The following is a 14882-nucleotide window of genomic DNA, read 5'->3' as shown; positions in this document are numbered from 1 at the left end:
TGCCATGTGTGCTCCCCAGGCATAGTCAGATGCATCTGTTGTCATAGTTTGCCTGGCTGTGGGTAAGGTGAAAGACTGACCCTTGTTGAGGTGACATGCATGCGCCCACCATAGAAACTCCTGTTGAAGGCAGGGAATGAGTGGTATCATTGTTTCTAAGCTGTGGCTGTGCTGAGTCCATACGCTTTTCAGGTACCATTGTAATTTCCTCGTATGCAGTTTTGCAAATGGTATTAGTAGTATGGAAGATGTCATGAATCCCAAGGCCTGCAGAATTTTTCTTGCAGGGAGTTGGGTCTTTGTTGCCATTATTTTGAAATATTGAGTCAGCTGTTGTTGCTTGTCTGGCATGAGATAAGCCATCTGGGCCATTGTATTCAAGCTGGCACCCAGGAATATTATGTTTTGCGAGGGCACTAGTTTTGATTTCTTTTCGTTTACTGTGTACCCTAGGCAACATCGAAGGTGTTTGACAAATGTCAGATGCTTTAAAAGAATGTCCTTGCTTTCTGCTTGAATAAGGCTGTCGTCCAGGTATGGGTATATTTGAATTCCTCTTTGTCTGCAATATGCAATTACTGGTGCCAGACATTTTGTGAAGACCCTGGGCGCAGTAGATAAGCCAAAGGGCAGTGCGCAGAGAACTGATAATGCGTTGAACCTGCACTGAAGCGGAGGTATCTTCTGCAATTTTGTCTGATAGGGACATGCGGGTATGCCTCCTTGAGGTCCAGCGTTACTAGCCAAGCATTCTTGCCCAGCATGGGAAGAAGCTGCTGTAGTGTTAGCATCTTGAATTTTGGTACTTGCAGACAGGTGATCAGAATTGAAAGATCCAGAATGGGTCTCCATGCTTTGTCCTTTCTTGGGACTAGAAAGAGTCTAGAGTAAAATCCTTGTCCTTGCTCCTGTGTAGGTAGCTGTTGAATGGCTCTCATGTCCATGAGAGCTGTAATTTGTTTTTGTGCCTCTGCCCATTGATTTGGTGGCAGGTTTGGCATTCCTTTTATCCTTGGTAAGGTATGAAAGTGGAATCTGTATCCTTGAGAGACAATGTTTTGGACCCATTTGTCTGTTGTGATGATGTGCCAGTTGTCTGCAAAAAATGCTAATTGTCCTCCCGAGGGAGCTGCCAGGAGAGATTTGCTTGGTAGTTTGAGGACTGAGTCATTGTGTTTGTCTTCTGCTAGCTTGGGGCCAGTCTTCTCCTCCTTTCTGGGTAGCAGTACCCCATTGGCGAGGTTTGTAAGGGCCTTGTGACTGATCTCTGCCCCTTGGGCATCCGTATTTGCCCCTCTGTGATCTGTCAGAAGCTGGAAAGGACCAGTTTTTTGTTGGCAAATTTCTGCTGAAACGAGGGGGTTGTACCTGCAAAAAATTCTTGAAAGTCTGCATAGACTTTGCCTTATCCTCCATTTTCTTTAAACCTCTTCTGCTTTGACACCAAATAATACATCCTGCTGTAAAGGTGCATCCAATAATTTTGCTTTAACATGATCAGGAAGGGTTTTTGTTCTTTTAACCAAGCATGTCTACGTATGACAGAGCCAGTAACAGCTGCTCTACAGGAAGCTTCCAATGAATCAAATCCGCATTGTAAAGTATGTTTGCCCACCTGTTCAGCTGCATGCAACAGATCCTGCATTTCCTTGAAATCAGACTGTTCAGTAGGTGTGCTCATATTTTGTTTTAATTGAGACATTAGGAATTGCTGATATTTCAGCCTGTGAAACTGACAATTTAATGCTCTCATAGCCAGAGTTGCTGAGGTGTATATTTTCTTTCCCCATCTATCTAGGGCTCTGGAATCCCTTTCAGAGGGTACAGGACTTTTAGCCATAGAAGCTTTAGCTCCCTTAGGACCCTGGGAAATTGTTTCTGGGTCAGCCACAAGGCTTTTATAAAGGAATTTGTGTGAGTCAGGTACTCTGTAGTATCTGTCTGGTTTGGCTGGAGCAGGAGGTAGAGAGTCTGGATTTAGACTAGACTCCAAGTAAACATCATCCACAATATCTAAAACTGGAGGGGTAGCGAGAAGTCTGTGCTGGGGTACTAAAACGAACTTTTCTTAGAATCAGAATAGTCCTGGCCTTCCCAGTGGAAATGTTCCCTCATGGTATGTAAAATTTCCCCAAAGGAGTAGTCTTCAGGGGGAGATGCTGAGGGAATAGAGTCTTCAGCATCAGAGTCTTCATAAGGTGGAAAAGTGTAATCCTGTTCCTCAGAAGAATCTGAGGAAATTGAAACCTGGTCAGAGGAAGCATAATCCTCCTCTTGTCTTGGTCTTTTATCAGGAGGGGGATGGGAACCCCTGATTAGGGTAATCAAATCTTCAGCCATCTTAAGCATCTGTTTCTTAGGCATGGGGCCTTGAACTGTAGACTGATGTACAGTCTTCTTTGGTTTAAAAGGAGTTTTAAGCTTAGCATAAGATTTAATGGTGAGTGTAGTCGGTCTGAAGACACCTTCTGCAACCGAAGGTGTTTCCACTGCACCGGCGTCTACTCCTGTTCCGGTGTCAGAAGGGCCTAATGAAGATGGCTGCGTCGGCCTAGTAGACTCCGCTTGAGAATCCGCAGCTGTGTGGGGTTCCAGTTCTGCAGTCGTCAGGGGCTGCGTAGGCGCCTCACTATAAACCGGAGAACCGGCGACAGGCCCAGCAGAGGCCTCGGAGTCTGGCTTGTCACTACGCTGCCTGTCCTTATCCTTGCGTTTTTATGCATGCCTGTCGTCGGCTGCTCCGACGGCATGATATAATTAAATTTCCTACCAAAGTAATGTCGTGCAAAGTCAAAACGGCATTTGACAGTTCGTTTATTAAACCTAGCACAAAACCGACAGCCTGTGACGTCGTGGTCTGGGCCTAGGCAATGAATACAATAGGAATGGAAGTCCTTATGAGGTATTTGCTTCCCACAAGAAATGCAATTGTTAACTTTTTCTGACATCGGACTGAGGCAAGAAAAGGTTCCCCGATGAGGTACTTAGCTTTATTGAAGACTTCGGACTGAAATTCGAATTGAAAATCTCAGGTGCCGGCCGGCACTTGCGAACTGCTTCTGCTTCGGGCACCGCGCGGCAAGAAAGACTGAAGAAAATGACGTTGGATGCCTCATATACCCCTGGCTTACTGACGTCAGGGAAGAAGCGACAGCAACCGACGCCGGACCAAGACTTTGGAATTCAGGCCGACTGCGGGACCGCCTGATGGCAGGATAACCCAAGTGTGATGACTGCAGCAGGGTAACACGATGAACATCACATCCTTGTTTAGTATCCATTCATGGGATTGAGTCATGGTCCTGCTTAGAGCATCTGCCATCACATTTTCTACAGAAGGTATGTAAATGGCTAGGAGGTTTACATGTCTCTGTTGGGTGATTTCCCACACCTGTAGGGCCAATCTCCACAGCAGGTAGGACTTTGTCCCCAGTTTGTTGATGTACCACACCACAGTGGTATTTGTCTGTGTACCATCTCAGCACACCTTGTAAAATCTGATCTTTGAAGATTTGGAGGGCCAATATCAAAGCTCTCATCTCCTTGATATGTGTTCCCTCTGTTGGCCCAGTGTCCAAATGTCTCTCACTCTCCATTCTCCTAAGGTTGCACCCCAACCTGAGTCTGAAGCACGTGTGTACAGATCCTGGTTGGGGGGGGTGCAGGGGAGACCTAGATTGGCAGAGATCTGTGCAATCCACCAATTTAGTTCCCTGAAAAGGCAGAGCAGCAGGGATACCATAAACTCCAGAGGGTGCAGGTATTGTTTCCAGATTGTCCTTTACCACTGCTGGAATTTCCTCATGTGTAGTCTTGCGAAGGGTACCATGGGAATGGTGGAGGCCATGAATCCCAGGAGCCTCAGAAACTCCTTGGCTGACAGGGCTTGGAGATTGAGAATCTCCTGGAAACAGGATGTGAGGGACAGAATTTTGTCTGGAGGGAGACAGGCCATCATTTGTCCTGTTAAAATCCTGCAACCTAAGAACATATGATCCTGAGAGGGTGTCAGGGAGAATTCGTGAAGGTTTATCATGAATTCCAGGCATCTCATGAGGGTGATAGTGAAGTCTAGATGTTGCTGGACCAACTGTGGGGACGATGCCTGGATGAGGATATCATCCAGGTAGGGGAAGAGTTGGGTCCTCTGCATTCTGGCAAAGGCAATAACTGGGGCTAGACACTTAATGAACACTCTTGGGACCAGAGAGAGACCAAATGGCAAAGCACAAAACTGAAAATGTGCAGAACCCACTGAGACATGAAGGAATTTCCTGAAAATAGGATGTATTGAAATATGTAAGTAGGTATCCTTTATATCTAAGGACACAATGAAGGCTTGAGGGAGGATCAGGGGAAGGAGAGTAGGAAGGGTTAATATCCGAAAGGAGGGGACCCTGAGGAATGTGTTTAAATGGGACAAATCCAAGATAGGTCTCCAGGTACCTTCTTTCCTGGGGACCAGGAACATCCTGGAGTAGAATCCTTTCCTTCTATATTGTGAAGATACCTCTTGAATTGTGCCTTGAGAGAGCAGGGTCTGCATAACTGGGGGGAAAGGAAGCCATTTGGTCTTGAGGGGGTTCACACCATGAAATAACCTAGTTTTATTGTTGAGAGGACCCAAGACTCCTGGGTAACCTGTTTCCAAGCAGGGAAGGACAGGGAGACATGCATGGGGAGGGGGTGTCCAGGCTTAATGCCTGGTAGTCAAAAACTACCAGGCTTGGCCTGAAAAGGCTGTTTTTGAACTGGAGTAGAGGGAGAAGACTTGAAGGGGGGTCTGCTTCCTCGAATCTTTTTTTCCTTTTGGGTGGCACATGTCTGGAAGGTCTTCTCACAAAGGTAGTTTTAAGCTGGACAGTTCCTCTGGAAGCAGGGAACTGAGGAAACAAATATGTGCCTGAGGTCCTGGAGCTCTTTGCCCTTTGCCTGAAGGGCCTTAAAGAGTTCAGCAGCCACTGAACCAAACAAAGCTGTGTTATCTAAGGGAGCACCCATGAGTTTTACTTAATGTCATAAGGCAGAGGCTGTAGCCTAGGCCAGGAATATCTCCTGATGACAGAAACTGAGGCCGCAGCCCTTGATGAAGCCTCCACTGCATCATAACTACACTTAATGGAGTGTCTAGTTACTTGACTGCAGGAATTTAACAGACTAGAGACCTTAGCTTTGATAGGGGAATCAGGAAGGTCAACCAACTGTTTGATAGCATCAGTAAGAAGGGCCAAGGAATATTTGGCCACATGAGTTTGGTAGTTTATGGGTCTCACGGTTAAAGTGGCAGAGGTATATACTTTTTTGCACAGTCTTTCCATTATTCTGCTTTCCTTACCCAAAGGAAGAAGAGAAGTGGTGGGGAGAAATTTAGAAGTTTTATCTGCAGCCACAGAAATCGTGGAACGATCTGCAGAAGGGGCCTTGAAGAGGAATTTTGCATCTTCAGGGACTTTATAAAATCTGTCTGGGCACTTTGGTGCAGGGGGTTGTGAGTCTGGGGCTTTAAAGGCAGCCAGGAAGACATCCAAAAAGGCAGGATCCACAGGAAGAACTGCAGATGGATTAGGGGACTTAATTTGTAAGAGGTCAGAATACCTCTTTTGAGTCTCAGTAACCAGACTGCAATTCCACTTAAAAAAAGTCCATTTGCACTATTGTTTCCCCAAAAGTAATGTCTTCCCCCTGGGGAATCCATTCCATTTGACTCTTCCTTTGGAGAAGCATACTCCAGAGGGGAGGCAGTTTGGGACGTGTAAATTAGGGATTCATCCCCTGAAGAATCCTCTTCTACAGAGGAAATATCAGCTAATAACCTGCCCTTAGGAGTAGAGACTGAAGGGGCCTGGACAGGGGCAGAGGCCTGGTGTAATGCGAGGAAGGCATTAAGTAGGCCCAGAGTAAAGGCCTGCCAATCAGGCAACTGGTCAGACAGTACAGATGGTTGAGAAGGAATATGTTTTGATTTTTGCTTCTTTTTCGCTGCATCCAAAACAGACGTGTCTATTATGCGATGCAGGGAAGGAGGACCGGATGCCGGGCAGCACTCTGCAATATCAGAGATAACATCTTCGCGGATGACTATTTGGGAAACCCCACGTGGGCCCTCAGAAATAAACCTTGCCCCCCCCAAGTCGGACGCCTGCGACTCCCTCTGGGACGTGCTAGCAGCTTTTTTTGATGACTTCCTCCCTGGTACCAGTCAGTGGAATGTTCGTAGATTCTGACTCGGACTCTGGGCCTTCACCAGCCTGGAGAAGTATGGTGGAAATAGAGGGCACAACAGTAGGATCAGATCACAATTTCTTGGCCTTTTTTGCAGGGGGTTCTTCTGAGGTTCCCATCGTCGGAACCAGATACAATTTGTAATGGGTAATACAAATATGAAGATTAGCCCAGGTAGCAGCTGCACATAAGTCATCTATGGAATGGTTGGATAAAAATTCTGACTAGGTTGCCATAGATCTTGCAGAGTGAGCTTTTAAAGGTTTTGGTAATGGAATTCTTGCAGTCCATAATCCATCTTGCCAAAGTCACTTTTGTTACAGACTTCATAGGTAGGTACTAGGCTATTGGCCCTAGGGCCTATATAAGCCTAGCCAAATGCACCCTGGCTTTCGCCATCCAAGAAAATTATTTTCCTGTTCCACTGTTGAGCAGAGCCACAGAAGTGATTCCTGGGGTGAATTTCCTATCTCCCATCCAATCAAGATTTTTCTTGAAGAGTGCTAATGAGGAGCTTTGTTTGATATAGGTTCTTGCCCAGTTTTTTATCTGCAAAGGATGAAAATAACTGATCAGATTTTCTAATGCCTTTTGTTCTGTGCAAGAAGAGATGCAGCTGTCTATGAAAGTCTAGTAAGTGCAACATGTATTCAACCTTTGTTTTTTAATCTGGGGGAAAAACAGGCAAGTTAATAGTGTGATACTACATTTTGACACCACCTTAGGAAGGAAGGGTTGGTTCTTAATGTCAACTTATCCTCATGGAAAATCAAGTAAGAAGGTTTAGACGATAATACTTGAAGTTATGAAATTCTCCTGGTAGAGGTAAAAGCCACTAGAAATAATGTATTCCAGGTCAAAAATTTAAGATCACATTTTCCAGCTGGTTCAAAGGGGGAATAGATTAAGGCCTGCAGAACAAGGTTCAAATCCCATAGAGCAGAAGGATTTTTACAAGGTGATCGAAGTAAAACAGAATCTCTTAAAACGCCCTTGCATATCTTCATAAAAGCTAGGGAAGAACTGTCAACTACTATATGAAAGTTAGAGATTTCTGCCAACTGAACTAGTTCCCTCACTAAAAATATCTGCCAAAAATTCTAGTACACTGTGTAGGGGCTGAAAAGGGATCAATCTTTTTTTGATGGATCCAATAAACAAACCTCTTCCATTTACTCTTGCAGATTTTCCTAGTGGAAGCTTTATGGGAAAACAAAAGTATGTGACGGACAGGGGACAAAAGCATGGTTTGGCTATTAATGGAAGTGGAGAATCCATGCTGTCAGCTTTAGGTCTGAGATACCCAGGTGAACCATGCCCGTCAGGTGAGACAGGAAGGTCTGGAATTGGATCCAGAATCCAAGGTGTGTAAAGAAGATGAGGCCAAAGGAAGGGGGACCAAACCTGTCCAGGCCAGTAAGGTGCAATGAGGATGACTTTGCTCTTCAACCTTGTGGCCTTCTGTAGGAATTTGGGAATCTATGGGGTTTGGTTGATAAGCACAGAGAAGACTGGAAGGGCCAACTGTGGAGCAGAGCGCCCCTTGGTGATTCCCCCGTTGGGGGATTAGGGCAAAGCTGCTGCTGTACTTGTTTAAGGGAAACGCAAAAAGATTGCAGCAAGGATGGCCCCGTCAATGGAAAATCACCTCCGTCATTTTTTCGAGAGACCACTCATGAGGTAAAAGAATGGACATGCTCAATTTGTCCATCACACTGGACTTCCCCAGAATGTGCACTATCAGAAAGTGGTTGGATGAGATCGCCCATTGGCAATCTCTGAGGGCTTCTTGACGTAAGGGATAAGACCTGGTTCTTCCTTGTTTTTTGATGTACCAAACTACTTGCATATTGTCTGTTTGGATCGCAACTGTTCCCAAAGGTAGAGCATCCTGAAAAGCTTGCAACACTAAGAGCACTGCTCTCATCTCAAAGACATTTGTATGCAAATTGTCCTCTTCAGGGGACCAAGTGCCTTGGACTGTTTTGCCCAGGAAGTGCTCTTACCCACCTAATCTGGGAAGCATCCATGGTCACTATGGCTTTGGGCTGAGGGAGAATGAACAGATAGCCTTATAAAAGCTGGTCTGACCTTATCCACCACCAAAGGTACTTCTTGTATGTCTGTGTGATCCTTACTTGAACTTACAATCTGAAAGACTTGACCACAAGGATGCTAGCATCCACTGAAGAATTCTCATACAATATCTTGACAGGGGAACAAGAATTACGGCTGCTGACATTGACCCCAAGGCTTGAAGAATTAATTGGGTTGAAACTTTGGTGTTGTGAATAATTTTTACGACTTGGAATCTTAAAGTTTGAACTCTGTTTAGGGGAAGTGAGGCTGTCGCAGACACTGTATTGAAATGTGCTCCTATGAATTCCAGTGTTTGTGATGGATGCATTTGGTGAACACTCTGGGGGCTGTGGTGAGACCAAAGGGCAGAGTTCTGAACTGGTAATGACTGGCTCTCAGCCAGAAGCGCAAGGACCTCCTGGAGGACCTGTTAATTTTTGTGTGATAGACCTTTAAGATGTGTACTATCGAGCACATTCAATCGTCCTTGCCTAGAAAAGGCAGGATGGACTGAACCGTGACCATCTGAAACTGTGGATATTGGGCTGACTTGTTCCAAGCTGCCGAGATCCAGAATTGGTCTCCAGTCCGCTGTTTTGTTTGGCACTAAAAAGAATTATGAGTAAGTTCCGGATGCTTTCTGGTCTGGTGGGACTTCTTGGATGACTCTTTCTCTAGCAGCTTTTATATCTCTAATACTGCTGCTTTCCTCTGACTGGGTGGAACACTGGGAAACATTTGGGAGGCTGGAGATGGAAGAGAAAAAGGAATTTCATAACCTCTGGAAATAATTCTCTGCACCCAAGTGCGTTTTGTGATATCTAACAAAGCTCTTGAGTGCAAAAGGGGGACAATCGGGCCTCCTTTCAAGATCAATGCTAAGGTTTATTAAAGAAGGAATCTCTAGATCTCAGGTTTTGTGGACCACCTCTGCCATGTAGGCAGTGTCTTCCATTAGTGCCCCCCCTACCTCTAGGGGAACCATCTCCACGTGGATCTTGGAAAGGACCCGGAGATTTTTTGAATCACATCATCCATCCCCCATGTTGGTTCCTAGAAAAGGTCCTCTGGGGGTCAAAAAATGTACTCCTACAGCAGAGAGAGTTTTTCCATCCTTATTGCACTTGCAGAGTGCATCCTTCACCTTCAGGGCAAACAAGGGAGATCTGCCAAAGGGAGTAGTGACAAAAGACAACTCGTAGGGCTCCTCAAAACCACACAAGAGCATCCAGGCATGTCTCCTTACTGAGATGCCTGAACCCGCTGCCCTTAAGGTACCCTCAAGCTGCATGAGAAAGGAGTGTCATGGACGAACTTGAGATGGATTTCCAACCATGAGGCTACCGTAGCTTAAGCCTCTGCAGTAGCAGACAATCAAAGATGATCTGACAACTCCTTAATCAAATCTCTTTGTAATCCTGTGAAATGTGCTAGACAATTCAGTGACCTAAAAACAAAAGTCACTAAAGCAAAGACACGCTTCCCAAACCTGTCCAAAGCCTGGAGACTCTATTAGGATGGACAGTGGATCTTTGCTCTGCAAGTTCCTTCTTCATGACCGCCACCACGACCATGTTATCTGTAGGCACTCTTGTTCTACTGTTCCCTTCTTGTCAGAGGTGCCAGAATTTGGCCTGGTCTCTTAGGGATGTTTTCAACAACATCAGGTTCCTTCTACGCCTGCTGAGAGATCAGATTAATGAGCTCATCAGTGGGTGGAGTTATCCAGGAGGTAGAAAGGCCAGATCTAAATGCCTCCAGAAACACTGATTCCACTGGGGAAGGACTTTAGGAAGACCAGCCACCCTGTGGCTTAAGGCTCTCCAGAATGTCTCCAAACGAGACATCTTCAGGTGGTGATCGGGGGGGGGGGGGGGGCCTTCCCCTATGTCAAAATCTGCGTTGTCTGTTGTAGATTCCTGAGGAGGAATCTAAGTGCTTCCTTTTGCACTTTTTCTTCTGGGGTACTTCCTCAGTGGGATGTTCTGGGGAAGTGTTGGAAGACAGGATAATGCCCTGCTGGGTAGTCGGGAGGGGTTGGACTGGCTGTTCCTGTGTAGATGAATGTCAAGGCTCTTGCTGCATATACACATGGGACACAGAAGGTAAATCATTGGGGGAGAGAGACCCTCCATCCTGCTGAAGCACAGAAAATGTTCTCCACCACCTCAAAGGCAGACCGTCACAGGGAGAAGGTTGCCGATAGAACAGAGAAGCCATGCTTCTGTTCCTCTGGCTCCATCTGCGGTATGGGCCAGAGCCGAGATGTCCAGGGCCAAGGCTCTGAGGAGCAGAGATGGCCCCAAAAACTTCAGAGTCAACTCCCAACACCCTGGATCGACCAGGACACTACTGTTGTGAGAGCCTCCTGGAAACAAACTTGTTAGAGCTGGTGCACAGAGAAACCTTCAGATCACAGGACACCAGTACTCTTGGATCTGAACCGGATAGTCTCAGCAAACTCGGATCCAAGGACTCCAAAACAGTGTCAAGAGTGGAGAAGGAGCTGCTACTGGAGGGGTAGATCTACCCAAGGCTTTCTGACTCTAAGGGGTCAGAGCCTGGAAAACTCCTACTTGTATTTGCGCTGAAAGAAACTTCCTCATCATTCTTTCCACGTTGGCTTCCATGAGACTCCTGGATGAATGAGATGAAGCCATGGATGGCTACTTGGACCTCTGTCTCTCAAGGAAGAGAGACAGAGCTCTAAAAGGAACTGGGTCAATTTTTAGGGAGTATCAGACCAGAGGAAAAATCTTCGGAGCAGAAGTGCTCTGATTCAAAGGTGTTTTGAAACACAGAAGAGATCTTGGGACTGGATAGCTTTGGATCCAATCTGGATTTTTTGAGAGGAGGCTCTGTAGAATATGGAATGGAAGAACCTGGCTTCAAGGACTTTTTAGAAGCGTCCTTAGATGATGTTTTGGTGGGGGGGGGGGTTTAGCACCATATATGGCTTCTGAAAAATAGGTCAGAAGTAATTTGTTTCTTCTGTCTGCTAAAGCATGCAGACTAAAACTTTTACATATCTCACAAACAACATTCATATGGTCTGGGCCCAAACAGTAGATGCAGATGTCATAAGCATCAGAAGCTTATCGCTATATTTTTTACACTTTTAAAAATGTTTTTCAGACATCATGCTAAAAAAAAGTGTAATAGAGAAATTAAAAATAGATACAAGTATAGATAGATTTTTTTTTTTGTTAGGGTAAGTAGGAAGAAAAAAGACAAATACCAACAATGATACTAAAGAATACACAGATGTGTAAAAGTTAAAGTTAGGCTAAGAGAAAGGTTTCACAGCTTATGGGAAAAAAATACCAGCAATGGTAAAGAAGAATATTCAAGTATATGTATGAAGAGATTTGGGGAGAAAAAGTTCTAAGAATAAATTTTACTTATCTCTTAATATTCTTGACATCAAAGCTGACCACGGCTATATGTGAAAGCGGCAAAAGAGATCTGAGTTACGTTAAGCGTTGGTGCATTATGGGTAGGGAGGAGCTCAACAGTTTCAGTTGGCCACGATCTGCAGTACCAGCAGAGTCAGATCAGAGGATCAGATTTGAACCCAATAGTTCAGGTATAAATGAAAACTGACATCAGTTTAATGGTTTTCCCGGTTTAATTTTTCTCATAGGTAAATTTATCCTACTCCATTGCTGCATGCATTTTTGTTAAAAATTTGGTTGTTACTTTCTGTAAATATCCACTGCAGAAAAGTGTCCATTTCCAAAGGGATAACACATCCACAGCAGAAATACTATGCAATTTTATTATCCATACCTTTAAGTGAAAAAAAAATGGATAGCTTTTGTACTTACCTATCATGCCTAATAAATTCTACATCATGTCCTTGATGGCACTTCTTGATACAGTTAACACAAATTGCATTGCGGTCTGTCGTATTACAAGTATGACACCTACAAAATAAATGCAATGATTTAAACACTTACACCTGCCCCAACAAGAAAGTATTTATACAAGGAAAAATAACACTTACCTATAAAAATCGTGCATCGGATAGCTTGTATAACTTGAAATTTTGTATAGGCACTGCCCTCTACTAACTGCTTTTTCTATAGCATCTTGGTTACTCATTATTTTGTTATCTGCAAAAGTAAGGCACAAAAAAATTACTGAATACTCCCTTAGTAATTCTTCAGCATAAAGACAGCATGCCTGTGAAAGTTATGCTCAATTACTTTTACAGTACTCAGTATGAATGCATATGCAGAAACATGACTAGAGAATATTCAAAAGTAAGTGCTAAAAACTGTGCAGGTGGGAGTTTCTATGTTAATCAAAGCCCCTTAATGACATTCACACAAAGGGATACCACTCTGGCAAAACAGCCAAAACTGATACAATACTACCTTGGTAACATACAGCGACAACTTATCAATGACCTCATCAACTTTATTTATGTTTGGCAATATAGTATAAAGGTACAAAAAAAATCAAAAAGCACTGTGACGCAGCTAGACTAAACAAAGATGTCAGTATGCACCTGAACCACAAGATAAAGATAAAAGCCCATTGAGTAGACTGGATAGGAGTAGTTGTCACGTGCATGTGTCAAGCAGTTTCTTTTAGATATGCATCATGCAAGAAAGTAACGCGAGTCACTGCCGTGCAACACTCCGCAATCACATTAAAAGGAAGGATTAATGTCAAAAGGAAGTGATACCAGGGATAGCAAGTAATTCCTTTGCTATATATTAAATTTCACATACACAATGTTCTTTCGGGCAAAGACTCACTTTACAGACACCTGCCCTGCAAACTTTTTAGGTTCCTCTTGTGTGACATTTCACTTAATGTCATACTTTTAAAACCCTTGCTTAGGTTTTATAGCAGGGATCCCCTGTAAAACATTCTTCATTCAAACCAGGTAAAAATATTAAAACATCTACATTTCTAACTAAATAATGTGAAAATCTTCCAGAATATATCCTCTGTAAACTCATGCACACAATGACTTCATTTAGAAGACTCTCAAGGTATTTTTTTTTTTTACTGCATTAGCTGTTTTTCAAGCAGATTAAGAACCCCTAGTTAAAAATATCCAACAATTTTAATGTGAAAATTTACCTTTAAAATTCTACATCCGGTATGTTTGAGCAGGCATACTGTTGAACAACATGAATCATTATGTTGGCTACATAAGACAACGCATCGTTTGAGCCGGCCAATTCCTCACTCTTAGCAAGCATAGCAAAAAACGCAGCAGATGCTCCACTTGGAAAGTGCTTGGTAACTGCAACCTTTAGATCCATCCCTGATTGAAAGGAAATTAATGACAGTGTGGCTTCTAGCACATGCATCCTTATTAGGGAACATCTCAGCTACATGTGCACATCCACACACTGGGGGTCTCTCTCTCCTGATTTTTAATTACTACAAAGAAAATCAGGGGATGAAATGGACCGTTTCAAAGATAAACTCTAAAAGAAACTTGGATTTTGTTTTGAGGGGCTACGCTATATCATTATGTGAGATACGATTCATTCCACAGTGGCGGGAAGCTCCAAGATCTTGCATGCTGAAGTGGTAACACCAGGAAAAACTTTAAAAAATCAATTTCTCCATGCTGCCAGGCGCAGATAGTGAAAGATGATGAAAGGCTCCACTGCCATATGGGCCTGTAATGCAGATACCCTTCTTGCTGAAGTGATTGCTAAAAGGAAAGCTGTTTTCCAAGAAAGGAATTTTAAGTCTGCAGTAGCAGCTGGCTTGAAAGGAGGAAGAGAGAGTTTTTCCAATACAAAGTTAAGGTCCCAGGCTGGAGTTGGAGCTCTCCTGGGTGGTCATAAATTTTTGGCCCCTCTGAGGAACTGCTTCAACAGTGGATGAGAGAACAGGGGAGGTTCTGTGTTATAATGAGCTGAAACGGCTGACGAGTGAATTTTGATGGAGAAGAAAGACAGGCCCTTGTGAAGCATCTCAGTTAAGTACTGTAAAATCCGAGGTAAACTGGGCGCTGCTGTGTCATCCTTTGAAATCGGTTCCAAGCACAGAATCTTTTCAATTTTTCAGCATAAGATTTTCTAGTATTAGGCATCCTTGCCTAAAAAATGATAACCATCACTGATTTACTGAGGGATGGTAAAGGAGAGATTAGATAATTAGCCAGGCTGCTAGGTTCAGTGTTTGAAGCTGAGGGTGCATAATCTGGTTCTCCTGCTGAGAAAATAGTGTAGGAGTCTGAGGCAGGTGCCATGGGGCCAACAGTGACACACTGCGCAAGAGGGGGTACACCAGTGTCGGCATGGCCAGTCTGGTGCAATCAAAATCATCCTTGGTTTGTCTTGTTTGATCTTTAGCAGTACTTTGGAGAGCAGAGGCAGAGGAGGGAAGGCATAAACTGATAGGTTTTTCCAGCTGAAGGACAGAGCATCCACTTTGCAAGCTTGTTTGTGGGGAGTCCTTGTGCAAAATGTGTCCAACTGATAGTTCTGGGGGGAGGCAAACAGGTCTATATCTGGGCTCCCTCATTTGCTTGTCAAAATGTTGAAAATCCTTGGTTCCAGTTTCCACTCGTGTGGGTCCATGATGTTTCTGCTTAGTTCATCTGC

At 44.1% G+C, this 14882-nt stretch overlaps 1 protein-coding gene across 2 annotated transcripts in view; it reads right to left on the bottom strand.

Annotated features, from left to right (window-relative positions):
- Positions 1–14882, bottom strand: part of FBXO11 (F-box protein 11) — a 2134039-nt gene that overhangs the window by 118918 nt on the left and 2000239 nt on the right. For both annotated transcript variants that reach the window (XM_044075080.1, XM_044075081.1), the window contains 2 exons: positions 12308–12416; positions 12129–12227 (listed from right to left, as the gene is read on the bottom strand). In XM_044075080.1, the coding sequence (XP_043931015.1) occupies positions 12129–12227; positions 12308–12416 (208 nt within the window). The remainder of the gene's footprint in view (positions 1–12128; positions 12228–12307; positions 12417–14882) is intronic.

Source organism: Protopterus annectens, chromosome 6.part0 (assembly GCF_019279795.1).
Source record: "Protopterus annectens isolate FY-2018-M chromosome 6.part0, PAN1.0, whole genome shotgun sequence".
Taxonomy (NCBI): domain Eukaryota; kingdom Metazoa; phylum Chordata; order Ceratodontiformes; family Protopteridae; genus Protopterus; species Protopterus annectens.
Note: the sequence above shows the minus strand (reverse complement) of the source record. Positions and strands in the feature narration are given on the sequence as shown.